Below are 23633 nucleotides of genomic sequence, written 5' to 3' on the forward strand. Positions count from 1 at the left end.
CACAATTGCGCTACCTAATTTAGATCACTACCAACCCCAATCCCTGCCTCATTCTTTACCTCCCAACAAAGTATATCTACATATGAAAAAATAAAAAAGCTAGATGTTCCTGTGCCACTCTCCTGAAACACAAGCTGGTGGGAGGTGCAGGTCTTATCAACTTCGGAGATTATTATAATGCTGCACTACTAGCCTAAATTAAAGCGGGAGTAAACCCAGTTTAAAAAAACACTTACATTCCTGGCATGCCAGAAATGCTAATGTTCACATTGGTTGTTCTCTCAACCAAACTTTCAAACCATCTAATAGCTGGTGTCAAACTGATCACATGTGCAGTATTATGGCAGTTGAAGAATTATTAGAGGCCAAGATGGCAGCTTCCTTGACTGAAAACGATAGAAGGGTTTACTTCCACTTTAAAACGTGGTTTCTACCTGTAAATAATATGATTTGCTGGAGGTTGGGTAGTCAAAGGCACCACATTCCTATATATACATATATATAGTACACATGATAGGAAAAGAGAAATGGGACTTTAAAGGAGCCCAAAAAAATTGCAAACAGATATAAAATATGAAATGTATTAATACAAAAATGTATAAAACCAACAGAATGTCATCACACAATAACCATATATTGAGAAAACAGCAGTAGCTTTCTTGCTGTACATGTTACACCAAACAATGGCTTCCTCAAGAGATTTCAGGTAAGTACTGCATGTGTGGTCACTATAGAGTGAAAACAATATGTTAGAAAATGCAACATTGATAAACAACATCACTTCATAAACACAAATATATACAAAATTCACAATTTTCTCAGATGTGCACTGAATGTGTAGGTCCACATCCAATGCACATCTGAGAAAATTGTGATTTTTGTATATATTTGTATATATTTTGTATATATCACGTATGTCCCTGTCTCAGCATCGAAACACCCCAAGTCTCTGGTTACACCCTAGGCACTTGGCTACTCAGTTCACCCCAAATGAAAACATGGAACTCCACTTTTGTCACCCACTATTATCGCCTCAAAATTGGCATTTAACTATCTACTAGCCAATGCACCCAAAGGGGATTCCCCCTATAGAATACGACTACCAATATTAGTATTCTTTATACTCATACCCAATCTCTCAACCCAAATGTAGTAGAAATAAAGGTATCCACTTTGTCTCCAACCTATATTCTAACACCCTCCTTCACATCACTGCAAAATTCCTTTCCTCTTACTCTGACAGACTACTATCAATACACACAAATAACCCACTGTCTGGTTAGTAACCCTCACCTGCATACAGATATCCACCCGCTCATATGGAAATTCCTTTCATCACCCACAACAAACATAAAGGCATTACACTATTCTACAACATGCTAGGGGACAAAACCTAACTTTAGTAAGGCTTTGCCATTACTAAACTGGGAAAAGGATATTGGAAAATCCTTCAGTGAATCCCAGTGGCGAACACCCCTAAAAACCAACTTCAAGGCCACTAGGTTCTCCAACCTTCAGAAGTTAGTTCACAAAATTACCCTTAGATGGTACATTACCCCATTTTTGATTCACACATACGACACTACCACATCTATAGGGAGTCTATACCACCTTCTATGGAAATGTGCCCGGGTATCTAAATTCTGGCACGAGACATTCCACCTTATCACCGCAGTGACAGGATTAAAGCTCACCCCCTTGCCGGAACTTGCCCTTTTAAGCATTGGTATGGAAAACATTCCCTACTGTTTCCACACTATAACGACCCACATTTTCTTAGCTACAAGACTAACCATTGTCCGCCACTGGAACACTCCAGATATCGCAACCAAAAACGAAGTAATAACCTTGGTACACATCAACGGTTCTTACAAATGCATGTTTGCTACATGCAAGGTTTCCTTGCCTTCTCTTTTCAAAAAAATGGTCACACTGGCTAGAGTGGTACGAAAAAATGAACACCACCTAATATATAAAATTTAAACCCAAATGGGATTGGCAACACTGTACTGCTTGAGCCTTGAACCCTGATACTCTATACACAATTGGAAACATCTTGTAAGACTCCACATATATCTCTATACCCCATATCAATATATGTATACATCAATATGCACGCATACTAGGGTAACCTTATGTTATTATAACATATTTAAATTTCCTTATAATATTACATTTTTGTTTTAAATAAACTTACTAGATACAGGTGGGAGGTGTTCTCTTCCCTCCTTGACACAAAATGTTCCCAGATGAGGTGTCTAGAGGTGAAGGATAATACCACCCACCTTACAATAAGTATTCAAAATAGGTTCAATTGTTTTTCCGTGACTGTTACTTATGTTCTGCCATATATACCCTTGCATATCTATCTCTTCATTAGGACCTGATGTATGGCAATTACTGTTATCCTTTTTATGTTTTACTTGATACACCTGAACCTTAATAAAAACATTGAAATAAAGTACAAATAAAATAACAAATAATAAGCTAGGAAGATTTTTTGTTTTTATTGTAGAGGTGACTATATACGGTTGTTCTTGCCTGTAATCACTTTTCCCTAGCCACTAGCATTTTTTTTTTTACTAATTGTACACTGTCAACAATGCATGTGCAGCTTCGTTTACAATCCATCATGAGAGCCAGAATGATGTCCATGTGCATTTATAGGAGTTACAGGCATAACCCACTTTTAAATACACACTGGGACCAGAGCATGTATGTCAAAAACAAAAATGTACTTAAAGTGAAGCAATACCTTTTTTTTCACTTCTTAATGCTTGTACTGCATTGCAATAGTAATTTACAGACATAAATGATTACCTAGGTAATCTGGCCGACCCCAGATTACATATGTTGTAGTCCTTGGTCCCCTCTTGGTGCTCCCCAGGTTTGGTGTTCCTGTCACTTATGGTTCTGGAGCAGTGCCATTTCAAGCTGACCAAGATTTCCCATTGACGCCAATGTGTCTGTATTCCTGAGTGTACGTAAAGCAGGGTATGCCTGTATGTCATTAAGATCATTAGAGAAGAAAATACTGTTAACTTAGGAAGATGGGGAGTAGATGGCAACAATGAGGGATAGAAAGAACCTTATATCACTGCAAAAGAGTGCTTTGGAAGGTAAGTTTCCCAAAATGTGCAACTATGCTGTACAGTCTGGTCCAGAACTCATGAATGGACAATGATGGAGCAATAGGATATTGATGATTTCATCTCAGTTACCTCCTGCAAGTAGGTTAACTACATCCCTTTCATTCATAGCCATTATATTGAAAAAGGTAGCAAAGAACAGGTACAGTACTTTGTAACTTTGAGTCTTCAGGGGGTGGTGAAAGGGTTAGAAATACATGACAGATGTATACAGGATGGAGATTAATTCACGCCACAGATAAAGTATTGCATTGGATCTAGCAGCTCAAGCTTGAGTAGAAAATTACAACAAAGAACGGCATATGGATCCTGTGCAATTAAAAAAAAAAAAGCAATTACTTTATAAATAGCACACATTAGGCCACAAGTGGACAGCCTAGTTTTAGCCTGCATGCCATGGTCAGTGGCAGTGCTGTAAGATTTTCTTGCAGTTGTCATTTCTGCAGATGGAACCTGCTGGCAAATGTAAAATTTAGTGTCATCCTCCATTTTTTGGCTGCAACACTGCTATCTTTGAACCGGGCCGTCTTAATAGCATCATTCCCCTTTTGGGTGGAACTCCACTTTAACTATATGAACAGTCATCCTGTACAGCAAAGAAACAGTGTGAAAATACTACATACATAAAGTAACAAAGCTGTCCTGTGCATATAATATATCTGATTGATGCTCAGGACAGTTGTAACAAGTATAGACAGGGCCGCCTATAAAAATCATAAAGCACCACCCAGCCTGACAGGGCCTCAGATACCAACCAATATTGTAACCCCTACATCTTATCTACATCCAGCACTCCTAATTCTGCCCAACCAACACACACACACATACACACTTACACCAGGTTTCCCCCTACCATTGTTATCCTGTTACCACCTCCACAGCCCCTGCATTCTCAACCCCAAATACCTCCCCAACACTATGGCCCCTCTACACCCCAGATATCCCCCCCAGCACTGTTACAATAAGATACTCCTTGCTTTGTGACCCCACTACATCCCTGCTACCTCAAGCACTATAGCCACCCAAGATACCCTAAGCATTGCTACGCCATATACACGCCAGATCCAGTGGCGGTGCATCCATAAGGGTGCACGGGCACCGCCACCTCTCTCCTACCACCCCCTCTATCACCAATAGATAGATCCATGCATTGCATGAATCTATCCATGGCTGCTGCTGCCATCCCCTATTCAGGTGCCCAGCACTTTTTCGGGCGCCGGGCAACTGCATTACAGCAGCAGGGGTGTTTTCGAAGCACCTGATTAGAGCCATAGGCTCTAATAGGCATCAAAAAATGTAAACAGCGAGTGCCATCCTTGGCGCTCACAGTTCACCCAACTGTGTTAGAAAAGCTAATGAATATTCGCTTTCCTAACATTGAACCATCTCTCTGCCAATCAGGTGCTCAGGTCTGTTACCCCGTCACCTGATTGGTTGAAACAACAGGCGTGTGATTGGACGCCTAGCAGGTGTTCAATCATAGGAGCGGATGGGAGGAGAGGATGGGAGAAGAAGACATTGAGGACTGCCGCCGTTGCCCACTGCCCCATCAAGACAGGGTAAGTGCTGGGCAGACGGTGGGTGGGGGGGCACAGTGCCAGCATTCAATGGGCACAGTGGAAGCATTTGATGGCACTTTGGGAGCATTTGATGGCACGATGGGAGCATTTGATGGCACAGTGGGAGCATTTATTGGGACACTGTGCGAGCCTTTAATGGGGCACTTAGAGGGCACTGTTCCTTCTGTTGTTTGTCTATTCCAGAGTTTTTTGTGCAAGCCAGACTGTAGGGGGTCTATAAGGTTATTTTCACTGAGGTTGGAGCTAAGACGGTTGTAGACTAATGCCGCATACACACGAGCGTAATGTCCGGCAGAAAAAGTCTGACAGAAGCTTTTCATCGAATATTCTGATCGTGTGTATGCCTCATCTGACTTTTTTTTTTTTAAAACATTGACGGACCTAGAAATAGAACATGTTCTAAATATTTCAGACGGAACCAATTCCTACTGGGAAAACCGCTTGTCGTATGCTGTTCCGACGGACCAAAAAAAGACGCATGCTCTGAAGCAAGTATGAGACTGAAGCTATTGGCTACTGGCTATTGAACTTCCTTTTTTAGTCTTGTCATATGTGTTGTACGTCACCGCGTTGATAATTGGACTTTGGTGTGATCGTGTGTACGCAAGACAATTTCAGCAGAATTCCGTCGGTGCTCCGTCGGAAAAACCTTCAGAGTTTATTCCGACAGGAAAACTGGTCGTGTGTATAGGGCATTAGCATTCTAGACGTTTAAAGGTAAATGGGAGCAATGAGATGAGTCTTAAATTGTTCAGGTTGGTGGGGTCCAGTGAGGGCTTTTTAAGTATGAGAGTGATCTGAGCAACTTTTAGAAGGGAGGGGAAGTTGCCACTAGAGAGGGAGAGATTGAAGATGTGAGTGAGGGAGCATAGGATAGAAGAGGGTGACCATAGTAGTTGTGAGGGAAGAGGCTCCAAGTGACAATTGGTTAGGTGGGCATCTGAGAAAAGTTTGGTAACCTCTTCAGTAGTAGCCAATTCAAAAAAGGAGAGTGTTGAATTTGCTATTATGTTGGGTGGGGAAGATGTATGCACAGTGGAGACATTGGAAACCTGCCATGTATATATTTGTTTTGAAGCAAATGACACGCTGGACAATAATCTTTATTAGCAGTCTGTAAACAGTAGACATGAATATGTCTCATAAAGTGTACCTGGGACATGGTCATGAATGTAGAGTCCTCCCAGCAACCAACCTCTAAACAAGATCAGCCCCGGACATTAATTGCAATTATTCTTCCTCCTCAAATCTACCTTATTTCTTTGTGGGTGTATATTGTCCTTATCTCTTTGACACATATTTTTCTGTAAATATTTTATTTGCACCAATTTTGACCTTTTCATTATTAAACCCTTATTTTGAAAAATGTTAACCTTGTCTCTAAAGCTCTTAATGCAAGCAATGAACGAACCTGCCTCTTGAAGAGCGCTACTGTTTTAGAGTAAGGCCTCTGAGAAGACCTGTCTGTAGTGAAAGTGTGTGTTACAGACGCTTATTCTAAAATCATAACTGGTATTGCTAAAATTCAGAGTCTCCCCCAGCTCGGTCTAAAGAGGGTGAGTTGGTAGTTAATGGGTTAATATGCGTAATTAGCCCAGTGACAATCGCTCTCAGGCTGCTGGCACCTAGATTGTGGTCCCGCAAGCTGGGAAATGCCGGGCACTGCTGAGAGTGGTATTGTTACGTAAGTGACAGTGTGGTGTGTGGTTGGCCGATCCTTTGTTGGGTATTTAGAGAAATACAGTGCCTGTAAATGCAGACCTCTAAAAATACTAGTTGCCTGCCTGTCTCTGTTTTTTATACTTTTTTGGTCACTGATCCAAAACAAACATGCAACTGTATTAACCCCTTCACGCCTAAGGGTAAAACAAATCTTAATCCCTAAGCACAATTTGGCAACTTTGACATGTGTTAGTAAAACTGTACATATCATCACAACTACTTTGTACATCCAGATGAATTATACCTTGTTTTTTCAGGGCAAATTAGGCTGTTATTTGGTGGTAAATATGTATGGCTATTTGCTGAATTTTTTTTCTTATTATCAAATACAAAATGGCCCACAATAGTAAAAATAAAATAAAAAAAATAAAAATAAAATGTAGCTGTATATTTCTTGTTACTGCCATAACCTGTCACCAAAGAAATACCCAAAATAAATTCTCCTGCTCCTGACTATTGCAGCATTTTCACATATATGTATGCTATTTGTTGTTTGTACCCATAGTGGAGCCAAGAAAAGTTTTGCTTCCTTTTTTTTTTTTTTTCCTACCAAAATCACACTGATATTAATTTGATAAAAAAAAATCCTGCCCAAAATATACAGGCCCTGGCCTTTGACCCTTACTTGACCCAAACACTAAACCTGGCACCAACCTAGATCAAACCGTGATCTAGGTATTTTTTATTTTATTTTATTTATTTTTTATACACGCTTTGTTTTTATCTTTCTCTCTCTGCAAGGAGAGACAAAGATACAATGTATCTTTCCTTTCCATTCACAGAAAGAAACAAAGGGATGGGCTTCACAGTAATTGATCACTATAGTAGCCAATCACATTGATTAGGTGACTTGGAATCAGGATTTCCGAATCCCAATCGTTAGTACGGGGCTCTCGTGAGACCCCAGTCTTGGTGCTGGGAATGCGCTATGTGACACGCTCCCAGCACAAAGGGAGATACCCAAATATTCAGCCCCATGGCAAAAAGCCTGGTGTTGTGGGGCCGCATATTTATGTTACGCCAGCATCAAACCAAAAATGTAATATATTGCAGGTTAGCAATCATAAGATATGGTTTCTGCATCAGTTTTCTTTTTTAGGATTTTTCCCCTGGTGATCTAGTGATCGCTCAGTTCTTACAGCTCCCCAAGTAGAGAGCTGCTGACTGTCAGTCACCACTATCTGCTCTGCCTTCTTACTCACTGGAGCGCTGTGCTGTGGAAGGTGTGGGAGTATCCGGCTCAGAGGCACAGGGACTTGCTGAGAGGCTGAGCTGGGTACCGGTCCAGGCATGTGGATGGATGCCGACCCCAGTGTTGCAATCTTGCCCGAGTCAGCACCGGCTCTGTGACATCAGCAGACAGCAGACTTCAGCCCACTCTTTGCTGAAAACAGAAGAAGTACAGCTGAACAAGCTATAGCTGTATTTCTCCTTTAAGAAATAAGTAACCTGCAATAAAAGAAATGCTGATGTGGCTTCTTTTTCCAAATCAGTGACTCAAAAATTATAAAATCTATTGCATCAGCTGACAGCCAGGCAATTAGTATATTTATAAGAAGAGGTCAGCGATGGCAGTCTGCATATTTTCTCATTCCTCTTCAACAAGTGGCTCTGTGTAGTTTCCGTAGCAATGAACGATGTGATATAGGCATATAAAAATAGAACAAATGATGAAGCCTTTTATTTTAAAATGCTTGAACTTTTTCCCTCCTTAGAGTCCAAACCCTACGTGATTCAGCATCAGCCCTTGAGCTAGAGAAAGAATCTCTCGTAGAACTCATCCACAGTATTCAGAACAGCCAGGATATGAGGAACATCAGTGATGGTAGGTTGTGCTTACACAGTTTCACCACTTAAAATTGGCTCATTTATCTTTATTTCAGAACAAAAACAAATGCAAAACAAATGGCCATATAGATGGAGGAAAACATGTAAATACAGAAACATGGGAGTTGACGTTGGTGACTTGTTTTGTGTCCTGAGGGCACTTGGTTCTGCTGAGGTACTTCCCTAGATACCTTTATTGTATGTAAGCTGCAGAGCGCTTTACACGACCAGGGCTGTAGTGCATATGTCTGGTAGAACCCTGGTCTGGAAGACCTATTGATGGGGCATGTGACATGTCCTCTGGTTCCTGCATGTCTCCAGCATGTCCTGGGACCATAGGCTCTTGGGACCATTGAATAAAAATAAGAGTTGTGCTAAACCAAATACTATGTGTAAATAAACAATATGTGATAATGCAGTGGGGTAAATGAACCATAAACCCATATATATATATATATATATATATATATATATATATATACTGTGTTTATATATATATATATATATATATATATATATATATATATATATATATATATATATATATATATATATGCAATAAAGTCATAAATGAATAAAGAGACCATCCAGCAATCCCTATGAAGGTAACACTAAATGGTTAAAATAGTGACCTTAAACAGTGTGTGAGACCATTTGGCATAAACCCACATATATAATATATAAGCTATATGAATCATAAGTGAGATCATATAAAAAATATTTGAAAAACTACATCCAGGTGACAGTGAAAATAAAAAATACAAAAAATGGATGAATTAAAAAACCGTTATTAAGCTTGAAAAATAATTGTATCATCAGAAAATTTCACCCGTGCAAAAAAATTAAAAACAATGATTCAAAAGAAAGTCCATCCATAAAAAGGAAATCTTCAAATAGTGAGCCGTTTGTGATCCACCACCAATATGAGAAGAATTTACTTCTTACCAGAAGTCTATGACACCCCGTTACAGAATGTCACAGAAAACTTTCATGGAAAAATATCTCTTTAGCCCTCAGACACTCCTGCAGATATCCTTGGATGCACAGTCTCCAGAATCTAGATAGGATACCCCACACTCCTCAGTCCACCTCCAATGAACCCAAGCTCGTTGTTGTGTGACAATTACATAGAAGAGATAAGAGGCTCCAATAGTGTAAAACCCATGGTTTATTAAATAATTTAAAAGCAATTGCCCTTACAACAGATGAAGAAAACAGGAGCCTTAAGTCCAGTGCACCAGCCGAATGCACTTGGACAAACCCATCCTTCCCGGATCTCCTAACCACAGACACAAGGTGAGGTCAGCGTGTCGCTCTTCCCCTACGCATTTCGTAATTGAGTTACATTGTCCAGGGGCATTACTTGCTAAGTCAGGGCTTGCCCTTTTTAATAAATTGGAACCTAATATTTATTACTACCTGTGTGTTCCAGTTGAGTCTGTACACCCTCCCTTTTGGTTATCTTAAGCTGGATACACACTATACAACTTTTGTTTGATTTCCTTTAGATTTACCAAAACCATGTAGTGTGAGGGCCTGCCTGATTGCATACAAATTAAAACTGTTAAGGTTTGACCTCATATTATATGGTTTTGGTAAATCAAAAGGAAAAAATTGAAAGAACATTGTATAGTGTGTATCCAGCTTTCCTGTGCATGTGTGCACCATATTTTGGAGTGAGCATGGACCCTCTTAGTTTTCCTGCCATCTGTTCAGTCACACCAAGATCCCCAAGGAGCTTTTCTTGAAAAGACACAGCTGGCATTAACACTCCCACTCCTGCAAAGTTTTGTGAGTACCCCTTGAGGGGAATCCATCACTTGCATACTTATTATGGCATATAATAGGTGCAAAGGTAGCGCTTCTGCAGGTCTTGCCAGCTTACAAACCACCATATGTCCTGAAGGACCTAACATGGATAGCATTGACCACTTTCCCCTGCAACACTCCTCAAAATCCTCTATCTCCTTTTAGGAGTGACTCCCTCCCTCTGTATTATCCAGCAAGGAATTCTCTGCTATTATGTGTGGGTTTATGGGGAATATTTCAACCATGTTAGCTGACTATGTATGCAGGGGCTGCAAGCATATGCTCACATAACCCTAAAGTTCGTTTGGGTCCTTATTAAAGCAGTGCACATGTACCTAGATCTGGAACAACTTTTCTCAACTATACCTAAGGCTACACATTTTTAAATACATCAGCCTGTTAAAATGTTTCCTGCACACTCATTATTGCAACCTGTAGTTGACTAGCCTAATCCAGAAAAAAAATGTTTTACTCCTCCAAGCACTTTGCCCAGCAAAATCCTATTGGGGAGGGGTTTCCTAAAAAGTGTGCCATCCCCAAAGAGAATCTGGGCATTTTATGTCTCGACACAATTTTGACTGTCTCTGTAGGATATTCTGGTGTTTAACGATCCTGTGGATCAAAGACTAAGGCCGCGTACACACGCGGGGACTGTTCGCCCAACTTTGTCCGTCAAACAGTTTCGGCAAACAGTCCGCTCAAAATTAGCATGGACGGACATGGCCACACACGACGTACGAACAGTTTGCTGAAACCGTGCGCGATGACGTGAACGGCACGTACGACGGGACGAAAAATACGACGTCCTATCCACTGCATTATAACTTTCGGCGTGTAAAGCCTTTCTGAGCATGCGCGGAACTTAGTTTGTCGAACAAGCCTACACACGAGGGAACTGTTCACTGAAACAAGGTTTCAGCGGACAGTTTTTCGGAATTTCCGAAAAACCTTGTTCAGCGGACTGTTCGCTGAAACTGTCCGCTGAAAGCCCACACACGAGCGGACTGTCCGCTGAAACACTGTTCAGCGGACAAAGTTGGGCGAACAGTCCCCGCGTGTGTACGCGGCCTAAGGCCGCGTACACACGGGCGGACTGTTCGCTCAACTTTGTCCGCTGAACAGTGTTTCAGCAGACAGTCCGCTCGTGTGTGGGCTTCAGCGGACAGTTTCAGCGGACAGTCTGACGAACAAAGTTTTTCGGAAATCCCGTAAAACTGTCCGCTGAAACTTTGTTTGAGCGGACAGTCCGCGCGTGTGTAGGCTTGTTCGTCAAACTAAGTTCCGCGCATGCTCAGAAAGGATTTACACGGCGAAGGTTGCATTGCAGTGTATAGGACGTCGTATTTCTAGTCCCGTCGTACGTGCCGTTCACGTCATCGCGCAAGTTTCAGCGGACTGTTCGTTCGTCGTGTGTGGCCAAGTCCGTCCATGCTAATTTTGAGCGGACTGTCCGCTCAAACTGTTTGACGAACAAAGTTGGGCGAACAGTCCCCGCGTGTGTACGCGGCCTAAGAGACATTTTTCAAAGCCTTATTGTTCCTCGCAGGCCCGGCCCTACAATCTGCCATTGCTGCCATGTCAATCTATCAGATCTTCAGTGTCTTTTTCAAGGATCTCAAGATCCTGATTCAGTCCTCATAAATCCCCCTGCCCATTAACAGCTAGAGTTCATGCTTGTGGCCCAACTCTATTGTGTATGTTACAGGGGGAAAGAGTACCCTTTTGCACCAGCAATAGAAATCTGGGAAACCCACTGAGAAGAGTTAATTTTTCTTCTCCCAGCCCTCCAAGTCTCAGGCACGTGAACCTCTAAGCCTCGAAGTTTAACAACAAACAGCGATTTTGTTTCCAGTTCCAGGGATCCTATAGACTTCACTGCTCTGGTGACTTCATTGGTTCAGACCTGATCTATACCTTTCCTCTTTTGAAACACCCTCCTCTGCTGTTCTGCTAGAACAAGACTGATGGCATGCTATTCATTCTCATCGCTTGAAATAAGCCCAGGCAGATGAGGCATTCAGACCTAGTCAGACTCCTAACAGACTCTCCATGGACCCTTCCAGATCATTTGAATATTCTGTCCCAAGAACAGGTTTACCAACCTGCTTCTTTGTTGCTAGCTTTAACACCCTGGCTGTTGAAGCTGGGTTCTAAAGGTTAGTGATTTTTCTCTTGCAGTTTCCTAGCTAATGAAAATGCAGGAAGGTAGGAAATCAACTTCTCGTAAAGTCTACCGTTGCCCTTGGAAAGCATATTTCTCACAGCTTTGCATGATATACTCTGTGGGACATATCCCGTCTTTTCTCAATTCTGGTCAGGATCATATTTTTGGCCTTTAGTATAGTCAAAGATCAAATCTCAGACCTAGTGATTCTTATGCCTTGTACACACGGTCGGACATTCCGAAAACAAAATCCATGGATTTTTTCCGACAGATTTTGTGCCAAACTTGTCTTGCATACACACGGTCAGACAAAGTTGTCGGAAAATCCGATCATTCTTAACGAGGTGACGTACAACGTCTCTTAATTTATTCTGAGCATGTGTGGCACTTTGTCTGTCGGAAGTGTCTACACACGATCGTAATTTAAACAATCAGATTTTGTTGTTGGAAAATTTTAGATCCTGCGCTCAAAGTTTGTGTATCGGAAATTCCGATGGAAAAAGTCAGATGGGGCTCATACACGATCGGATTTTCCGACAACACCATCCGATCGCACATTTTCTGTCGAAAAGTCCGACCATGTGTACAGGGCATTAAAGTCTATTAGCCTCTCTGTCCTTGGTGAAAGCTTTTGCTTTGCCTTGGCAGCTAAAAGTTCTAGCCTATAGATTCAAGGACAAAGTTCAACCATTCCCTGTCAAAGCTTACTCCACTAAATTAGTTAATGCTTTATGGGCTTTTCACCATCAGGTGTTTGTTTCTCAAATTTGCAAGGCTGCCACCTGTTTACATGTTTGTCAGGTCTTAACAGGTTGTTATTCAGGCCTCATTCAATGCTGACTTCAGTCGTAAGGTTCTTTGAAGGTTCTGAGAGCACTATTGAGCGCCTTCTGCTAACTTGTTTTTCACGTGGGCCTGTTAGCATTTGTTTGTTGTGTTGCCCACCACTCAGCTGGACTGCTTTTGGACACTCCAATGCGGGGCTTTTTTTCTCAGGGAAAAGGTGCAGGAACTCACCCCCCCCCCTCGGTCACACTTGCCCCCACCCATGTTCTAGATACACTCCTTGTCTCCACAACTACATGCCATATATAGGACCGAGAACAGGGAACCATGAATTTGTTTGCAAGGATTTGCAAGTAATATGTATGGAATTTTAAAAGAGCTCATTCATACGGGTGCTTTAAACCATACAGCAAAAGTGTATTTGGTTGTCCGCAAGTCACGGATACAGCAAGCTGCTGGCATCCTTAAAGCCCTGTACACACTATCAGATTGTCTGCTGAGTTTTTCCTTCAGATTTACCAAAACCATGTAGTAGAAGGGCCTGCCTGATTGCATACACATTGAAACTCCTAAGGTTTGACCTCATATTATATGGTTTTGGTAAATCTGAAGGAAAAACTCAGCAGACAATCTGATAGTGTGTACGGGGCTGTAGGAATCAATGCCAGGCTGAAATACAAAGAGGCTGTATGCATATTAACAAACATTTCAATGAAACTTGTAAACTGGAACGGATGCATAGAGGGTGTTTACCCCAATTGCAAACTGTGTTCAGGGCATTGCTCCCTGTAAACTTACATGATATTTTTATATTTTTGGAGAATACATGGTTGGAATAAAGACCTTTCATTTTCACTCATATTTTTGTTTAATGTTGGTTTCATTGTATAGGAGAAAGAGAAGAACTAACTTTAACAGCAGAGAGGCTGATGAGTCGTACAGTGACTGTAGAGGTCTGTGTTGAAACCATAAGAAGCCCCCAGCAAGCTTCAGCTCTGAAACAAGCCACCACGATGATTGATGACATTCTGAAGAAAGTCATGGATAGCATGGAAAATGGCAAGAATCAGCTGGTATCTTTGTATGGAGCGTGTACCTCAGAAGTTCTTTCAGCACCAGTAGATCAGAAATTCCAGTCCATCATTATTGGATGTGCAATCGAGGACCAAAAGAAAATTAAAAGAAGACTAGAGACCCTTATTAGGAACATTGACAGTTCTGAGAAGTCCATTACACTTCTAGAGAAACAGAAGCAGAAATTGGCTGTACAGCAAAATAAAATCTAATGTACATTTGGCAACTTGATTTTGTGTCCATGCTGTACAATATTGTAGATTTAGAACCAGGTTTACATGTTTTCCAGTAAAAAGCTCTGTGTGTTTTTTAAATGACACCGTATCAATGAAGAAGCCATTTTACCAGTAGAACTATTCAAAGATTAATTTGGATGATTATTTTCTGTTTTCATGGCTTTTCTTTGAAAAGGTGAAGCTAATCAAATGTATATTATCAGTTTTGCTATATTAGAAAAAAATGGCTGTGGTTTAGCATGTTTCAGAACATTTGCTTTATTAATTAGGTGAAATAAATGCATATTTTATTTAATTACCCAATCAGTTGCCTTTACAATAGGTAACTTATGCTGTAGCACTGCCTGAATCAGCAACACTGAAATAATGCTTTGCCTGTTTCATTCTTGTCAGTTGTGCATGTAGATTGGGAAGCATTACACAGACATTCTTCAACATAAGAACATTTAAAATGCATGTCAGGTCATAAATAATAAAAAAAAAAACATGTGTTACATCCTTGCAGTACATGTGCATTTCACCAAAAGTACAGAAAAATATCTGCTGATGTGCAGGAAATGCACTCATCTTTTAATGTAGGTGTCTATTTATTAAACAGAGAAAAGAGAAATATATATATATATATATATATATATATATATATATATATATATATATATATATATACACACACACAGTGCCTTGCAAAAGTATTCACCCCCCCCCCAGCTTTTTACCTATTTTGTTACATTACAGCCTTTAATTCAATGTTTTTTTTTAGCTCAATGAATTATATGTGATGGATCAGAACATAAGTTGGTGAAGTAAAATTAGAAAAAATATAGTTAAAACTTTTTTTCAGAAATAAAAAAATAATTGACATGTGCATATGTATTCACCTCCTTTGTTATGAAGACCATAAAAAGCTCTGGTGAAACCAATTACCTTCAGAAGACACATAATTAGTGAAATTATGTCCAACTGTGTGCAATCTAAGTGTCACATGATCTGTCACTACATATACACACCTTTTTGAAAGGCCCCAGAGGCTGCAACACCTAAGCAAGAGGCACCACTAACCAAACACAGCCATGAAGACCAAGGAACTCTCCAAACAAGTAAGGGACAATGTTGTTGAGAAGTACAAGTCAGGGTTTGGTTATAAAAAAAATATCAAAATCTTTGATGATCCCTAGGAGCAACATCAAATCTATCATAACCAAATGGAAAGAACATAGCACAACAGCAAACCTGCCAAGAGATGGCCTCACACCAAAACTCATGGACAGGGCAAGGAGGGCATTAATCATAGAGGCAGCAAAGAGACCTAATATAACCCTGGAGGAGCTGCAGAGTTCCACAGCAGAGACTGGAGTATCTGTACACAGGACGACAATAAGCTGTACGCTCCACAGAGTTGAGCTTTATGGCAGAGTGGCAAGAAGAAAGCACTTACTTTCAGCAAAAAACAAAATGGCACATTTTGAGTTTGCGAAAAGGCATGTGGGAGACTCCCAAAATGTATGGAGGAAGGTGCTCTGGTCTAATGAGACTAATGAGACTAAAATTTTACCTTTTGGCCATTAAAGAAAACGCTTTGTCTGGTGCAAACCCAACACATCACATCACTCAAAGAACACCATCTTCACAATGAAACATGGTGGTGGCAGAATCAATAAATTAACATAGATATATTAAAATTTTATATATCTATGTTAATTTCATAAAATCTATTTTTTTACACATCCCTGTATCTTAATTGTTACGGTACAATCAAAGTCCAACAGCCTCAACCACAAATTTTCCTCACACTTATACAGATGACTTCCATCTAATATGGCTTCCAGTCTATATGATAAACAACGAATAAAAAGGGGCACCAATAGCGTAAAAAAAAATGCTTTATTTATATTAACCACTTCAATGCTGGGCATTTTTACCCCCTTCCTGCCCAGGGCAATTTCCAGCACTGTCACACTTTGAATGACAACTGCGTGGTCATGCAACACTGTACCCATATGACATTTTTATAATTTTTTTCACACAAATAGAGCTCTCATTTGATGGTATTTAATTACCACAGTTTGTTCATTTTTTTTTAAAAAAGGGCAACAAGTTTGAAAACCCCCTCCTGCATTTTTCTATTTTTTTTGTTATACAATTTTGTGAATAAAAAAATCTTTCTTCACAAATTTGGGCCAAAATAAATTCTGCTACATTTCTTTGGTGAAAATAATCCAATTCAGTGTATATTACTTAGTCTGTGTGAAAGTTATATAGTCTACAAACTATGGTATATATATATATCTGAAAATCGATCAATCCTGATGGCCTCATCTGCTGGACACAGCGGATGACAGATCCTGACGGAGCAGCCGCGCAAAGAGCATTCTCGGGAGGACAGAACAATTCTCACACGTCCATTATTTTACAATGGCATGGGCGGGAAGCAGTTAAAAACACACTCACAAGAGAGTGTACGGTAGATGTCCTCGAGGGCTTCTGGATAGAGCTGGGAAAATCTGGGAGCAAGAGACCACAACCAAACATGTTGCTCAAATATAGAATAGCAGCGGTTATGGCTATAGTTCAGGAGAAATCCCAAGAGGCATAGGCAGAAGTGCTGAAAATGTTAGCATTTTGGGTTTTAATAGTAAGTGGTCAAGTCCTATAGCCGGATGGCAGCCTGAGGTTCTGCAACGATTTCATAAAACAAAATTAAATATCCAAATCTGGTGCTTATCCTGCCAGGGATATAATCACCATCAGTTCCTGATTCCAAAGAATGATAATCAACATACGCACATAATGAACCTACAAAACATATGCTTTAACATATACTTTTTTTTTACAAAACAGGAGTGCTTTATTTAGGAACAAATAGCACAGAATGAACAATCCAGTAGACAATATACAGTGCCATTCATATCTGATAAATTAATTAAGTCCGCCGGGAGTGCACGTTTTTTTTTTTTTTTTTAAAGCCAGCAGCTACAAATACTGCAGCTGCTGACTTTTAAAATAGTGACACTTACTTGTCCAGCGCGCCCGCGATGTCGGCACCCGAAGCTGATCTCTCGATCGTCTCTCGGGTGCTGCCGCCGCCATCTTGGGTATGGGAATCAGGAAGTGGAGCCTTTCGGCTTCATTTCCCGGTTCCCTACTGCGCATGCGCGAGTCGTGCTGCGCAATAAGGATGGTCCCCACTGCCTCTGGGATCCGTGTGTTTCCCAGCAGACAGCGGGGGACTGTCGGAAAGGGGCGTAATCTACGCCCCTTTCCGCAGAGAGCTATCCAGGAAGTGGGTGCAGATACCTGTACTGTACAGGTACCTGCACCCCCCTCCCCCCTGAAAGGTGCCAATTGTGGCGCCGGAGGGGCGGAGGATTCCAATGAGTGGAAGGTCCACTTTAGGGTGGACCTCCGCTTTAAGAACAGGCTAATGAAAACCCAACCATACAATTCAGTGGAACATATCCAAAAAGAGCACAGAGTCTCAGCACTGATGCATGAAATGTGGAATAAAGCCTGCTGAACTATCAGTCTTTCAACAGAAACATCTGTCTGAGTAGGTGATTAAGGGGTAGCAAAAAGAAAAATATAAGGGGTATAACAAAATATAAAAGGAAAATGGGAAAGGAGGAGGAGAAGTGGGGGGGGGGGGGGGTGGGAGAAGAAAGGAGAATAGCTGTTTGAACCCTAACTAGAGGTCCAAGAGGACTACACTTTATTGTGCTTCAACATATCTAGATGATATTGTCTATTTCACTCTTGACTGGGATTTTCACCTACGGAAGGTCCAGCCAGTTCCAGATTCCATTCATAGGGTTGGGTTAACATCAATTCAAAAAAGCATGAAAAAACGACAGCATTGGGCAGAAGGTCATAAAGCCTCTTATTGACAAAATGCACATTAAAGCTGGCCCTAGCCAGTGTAAAAAACAGTTAGAGCTTTTCTATGGATTGTTGAATGGAACTGGAGATTTGTGCCTAATTTTGCTACTAAAGCAGCTCAACTTACAGCTCCCACCATGGTGAAATAGAATAAAGAGGCAGAGAGCTTTTTAAGAGCTGAAGGTAGTATTGTATAAGGGGGCAGTAAGAATAAGACCCCATAAACACTATACAATTTTTGTTGTCAGATTTCCTTTAGATTTACCAAAAACACGTCGTGCAAGGGCCTGCCTGATTGCATACAAATTGAAACTCTTATGCCGCGTACACAAGATCGGAATTCTGGTCGGAAAAAGCTCTGATGGTTTTCCCAATGGAATTCCAACGTAATTCGGCTCAAGCTGTCTTGCCTACACACGGTCACATCAAATTCTGATAGTTTATAACGCTGTGACATACAACACGTACGACGGGACTAGAAAAATGAAGTTTAATAGCCAGTAGCCAATAGCTTCTGTCTCGTAGTTGAATCTGAGCATGCATGATTTTTGGCGGGTCGGAATTGTATACACATGATCAGAATTACAGATATAAAGTTTTTTCCGTCGGGAAAATTGAGAACATGCTTTAAATTTTTGGCTGGCGGAAATTTGGACAGCTAAATTCTGATGGAACATACACGCGGTCGCATTTTCCAATGAAAAGCTCTCATTGGTCTTTTTCTGGCCAGAATTCCAATCGTGTGTACGCGACATTAGTCTACTTTCACACTGGAGCGCTGGGGACATCGCCGCTATTTTTAGCAGGGTTTTACTGTCGTTTTTGCAGTCCTTTTCAGCCACTAGTGGGGCACTTTTAACCCCCCGCTAATGGCCGAAAAAGGGTTAAGAGCACCCGCAAAGCGCCACTGCAGCAGCGCTTTGCCAGCGCTGCCCATTTATTTCAGGGCAGGGGTATGCACCGCTCCTACAGCGCCTCAAAGATGCGGCTTGCAGGACTTTTTTGGTGTTCTGCCAGTACACCGCTCCAGTGTGAGAGGAGAGGCTCTTTGGAGGAGCTATTTTTAGCACTATAGCGGCTGTAAAGCGCCTTAGTGTGAAAGCAGCCTTAAGGTTTGACCTCATATTATATAGTTTTGGTAAATCTGAAAGAAAAAAATCTACAGAAAATTGTAGAAAGTGTGTATCCAGCTTTACTCAGGAGTAGAAGAGGAGCATTCTTTCATAAAGTAGACACTAGAGTCATTGAGGTAGTACCTTTACGGCAGAAGGTGCCAATTGATTTACAGACCATTCTCCTCTATAGTGGATGGCTTGGAACAAGGGAACAATGCAGGGGTAATAAGATGTTTTTTTTTTCATGTAAAACACAAGCCAGGGATCCCCCAAGAGAATTCTGATGGGATGAAATGTCCTGTGTTCACTATATGTTGGCAAAATGTGCTCCTTCCCATAGGTCCGAACAGAGGGGAAGGGTATGTTCACTGGCTGCATTTGTCATGCAGGTTTTTAATGTACACATGGCTAAGTGCTCCAGGGTTTACGGCTGATGTTGAAAAGACAGATTTATTTTTTTCTTTGAATCTTACATTCTGTTCTCAGGTCCTGGCACCTAGACTTTGTAGAGCTTTGGTGGGATAAAGCCCCATCTCCATCTCTGCTATCCAGGCCTTATTATTATTAGCCTCAGCTGTTTGCAGGTCTTTATATATGCAAGCTTACTAATGCTCAGTGCTCTCACTCTCTGCTGTGGGAGCCTTGCTGGTGGATGAAAAGGCTGGGTGAGGCTAGAACATTGAAAAAAACACATCAATGCTGCATGTTTGTTTTGGGGATGACTTTTGGAGATACCCCGTTACTTAGAAACTGAGCAGAGTTTAGTGGCTTGGACGAACATATGTTTTGCTTTTTGCTATGAACTTGTTGCTCAAAGCCCTACTACATTGAAATGGTTTTCTGCTTTTCTGCATAAAAGGTGCAGGACAAACCCACTTAGGCTGGTTGCCCATGTCCCATGTATGGTTTACTGCTGCCACTACCAGTTGAACCTGCCTCCTTACAGAGTATATGAATAAAAAATAATGGTTTTAGTAATTGCAGTTTTACTCAACCCCAGCATTACTGACAGGATAATTTATCAACTGTCAGATAAGGAAATGGAAACATCAACATCCATGGGTGAGTTTGATAAAAAAAAAATATATTCTCCCTATTTTACAAATATTTATACATGACAAAGGATTCCCAAAGGATTATGGATTAGCGAAGGGCAGAGCACATGAAACAAAGCTTGCTTTCAGCCTCCATTGTTCACACCAGTGCGGCTTTGGAATTGTGTTACTGCAACCTGATTTCAAAGGCGCAGATTAGTGCAATTTGCACCTCTGATTTAATTGTGGCTTGTGATTTTGTTTAATGGAAGTATATGCAAGTCGCAATAAATTCGGAAGAAAGTAGTACAGGAACCTTTTTCAAAGTCACTGTGACATGAGTTGCGGAGATTTGAACGGTTTCATTGCCAGTGATGGTGTGTGACTTGTCATGTCATTTGGAACCTGTCAAATCACATGACAAACCGCACCAGTGTAAACAAGGGCTGAAACGTCATAACAAGCCAACTGATAAAGGATGACTCAATGTGGTGAGTTTCTGTAAACTCCTTTATTATTATACAAGGTTTATATAGCACCAACAGTGTGCGCAGAGCTTTACAACATAAAGGCATACAGTTACAATACAATTCAATACAGTATGAATTACCCTAAGGTTCACACCTATGTTTTTTAGTGCGTTTTGCAGTTTGCAGAAATGCACTACAGTCCATTTAATATGATTTCCTATGGTATATGATCACATCGTTGCATGTTTGTTTACGCATTTTGCGTGTAATAGACTAATGGAATTGCACTGCAATGCAGTGTTGTGTTTGTGATGCAATTTTTGATGTGCATTTTAGCTAGTTGCTAAGGAGGGACTGGGAAGGCGGCCGCTATGTCCTTAACCACTTTCAGACCGGACCAATTTGCTGGTCAAAGACCAGACCACTTTTTGCGATTCGGCACTGCGTCGCTTTAACTGACAATTGTGCGGTCGTGCGACGTGGCTCCCAAACAAAATTGACGTCCTTTTTTCCCACAAATAGAGCTTTCTTTTGGTGGTATTTGATCACCCCTACGGTTTTTATTTTCTGCGCTATAAACAAAAATAGAGCGAAAATTTTTAAAAAAACACATTATTTTTTACTTTTTGTTATAATAAATATCCCCCAAAAATATATAAAAAAACATTTTTTTCCCTCAGTTTAGGCCGATACGTATTCTTCTACATATTTTTGGTATAAAAAATTGCGATAAGCGATTATTGATTGGTTTGCGCAAAAGTTATAGCGTTTACAAAATAGGGATAGTTTTATAGCATTTTTATTAATAATTTTTTATTATTTTTTTTTTTTCTAGTAATGGCGGCGATCAGCGATTTTTATTGTGACTGCGACATTGTGGGGGACCCATCGGACATTTTTGACACATTTTTGGGACCATTGTCATTTATACAGTAATCACTGCTATATAAATGCAGTAATTCCTGTGTAAATGACACTGGCAGTGAAGGGGTTAACCAGTGGGTGGCAGTGTAAGGGTTAAGTGTTCCTAGGGGTGTGTTACTAACTGTAGGGGGGTTGGGCTTTCATTTAGTGAACACTGATCTCTGCTCCAATCACATGGAGCAGAGATCAGCGTCACTAGTTGCTAGGCAGAATGGAGAAATGTTGTTTACAACGGCACTTCTCCATTCGGCCGCTCCATGAGACGATCGCGGGGATGCCCGCAGCGATGGAGTCCGCGGGTCCCGCGACCTGACTCACGGGGGTCCCGACCAGCGCGGGAGCGCGCCGCCGGCGGCGCGCTCCCGATGGCAGGGCAGCTAATTTAAAGGGACGTACATGTACGCCCATTTGCCTGCCCGTGCCATTCTGTCGACGTACATCATCGTGCGCTGGTCGGCAAGTGGTTAACAACTGATGAGTCATCAGCTTTCAGTGGGGTTCCCCGCTGACAGACGATTGTAAAAAAAAAAAAAAAAAATTGCCAGCAAAGGAAAAATTGTGAAAAGAACAACGTGTGTGTGTGTGTGTGTATATATATATATATATATATATATATATATATATATATATATATATATATATATATATATATATATATATATATATACAGTACTTTTACCTATAGGATTATATGATTATATAGTAACACATAAAACACATCTGGTGGGGTTATTGAAAGTTCATTCTCCCAAAAGTCGTACATCTGTCTTATCAAGATGCAGAGAGTTTGATAACACAGCTGGGTGCCAGACTGTCTCTACATAGGTGTTTTTAATTGGCCAAAAGCAGTTATAAATCACTTTAATGAACATAAAGGAATTCTGGGAATAATTAAGTTTATCTGGTTATAGAACAGGAGTCAGATTTATGGTTAGTTACATTGACATAGATCTTAGTGACCAATCACGTGTAGGAGAGATGATTAAGATAAGGCTTGTAAAAGGGTATATAAATGCAAGCTCTACAATTGTTAGTCAGACAAGTCAGATAGGAGCTCGTAAGGCTGAACTCTGTGTATGCTGCCCTGTTGCAAGGGTCATAGAGGTCAGAACCAATGAGCAAATATCTGTCTGTAACTTGTCTCCTCATATGAGTCAGAGAAGACTTCTTAACTTGTTCCAGAGTTTGGTCTCAGGTGAGTTTTCCTCGCAAACTTGGTCAAGCTGGAACCCAGAACTCTGTAAGGGGACCGGACCACTGGTCAATCGACTGGTCCCTATCAGGCGACGGGTTCCCAAGAATTGGCAGAAAAGACCCATTCTAGCTCAAGGTGAGAACAATTCACAATTGTTTCAATTTGGTAAGGGAATAAGAATACCTATATCTAATATGCTTGCATTGTAAGAAACTATATACATTAGACCTGTATCTTGTAAAAAGGCTGGAAACTAGGAAATGTTTTAATATTAGCTTGTAAGCTCTGGTGAGAAAGGTCCCTTATTAGTATTGGATATAACTTATTTTGTCCTACCTGATTACAATATTTAGTAATCATCGGGCTGATTATTAGTTTGCCTAAAGTAATAATTTGTTTCTTTATTCCAGGAGCAGCTAAATCAGCATGTGCCGCAGCCTGAGGCGGCAGTGATGTCTCCTTAGAGCTCCGCTCCTCAGGAGTACATAATGGAGGACTACAGGTCCCAGCGGTGCCCTTTCTGACACAAAACTGTAAGAAACTCTGCCTAGCACAGCCTACTACATGAATAATGGTGCTGAAGGGCCAAAAAACAAAATTTAAATCAGCTATACCGAGAGGAACGGCTCACAGACTGACAGACTGACAGCTGAGATGGTAGCAGCATCCTCCCCC

The 23633-nt window shown here is 40.9% G+C and overlaps 1 protein-coding gene across 1 annotated transcript; it reads left to right on the top strand.

The window, feature by feature from the left end:
* Window positions 1-5197: 5197 nt before the first annotated feature.
* Window positions 5198-14342, top strand: LOC143988349 (BAG family molecular chaperone regulator 2-like). The gene is made up of 3 exons (XM_077487858.1): window positions 5198-5221; window positions 8167-8276; window positions 13929-14342. The coding sequence occupies exons 2-3, from the start codon at window positions 8258-8260 to the stop codon at window positions 14321-14323; spliced, it is 414 nt and encodes a 137-aa protein (XP_077343984.1). The 5' UTR covers window positions 5198-5221; window positions 8167-8257; the 3' UTR covers window positions 14324-14342.
* The last annotated feature ends 9291 nt before the right edge of the window (window positions 14343-23633 follow it).

The sequence above is a fragment of the Lithobates pipiens genome, unplaced genomic scaffold, assembly GCF_037356315.1.
Source record: "Lithobates pipiens isolate NorthernLeopardFrog02 unplaced genomic scaffold, aLitPip1_a1.2 Scaffold_18, whole genome shotgun sequence".
Lineage (NCBI taxonomy): Eukaryota > Metazoa > Chordata > Amphibia > Anura > Ranidae > Lithobates > Lithobates pipiens.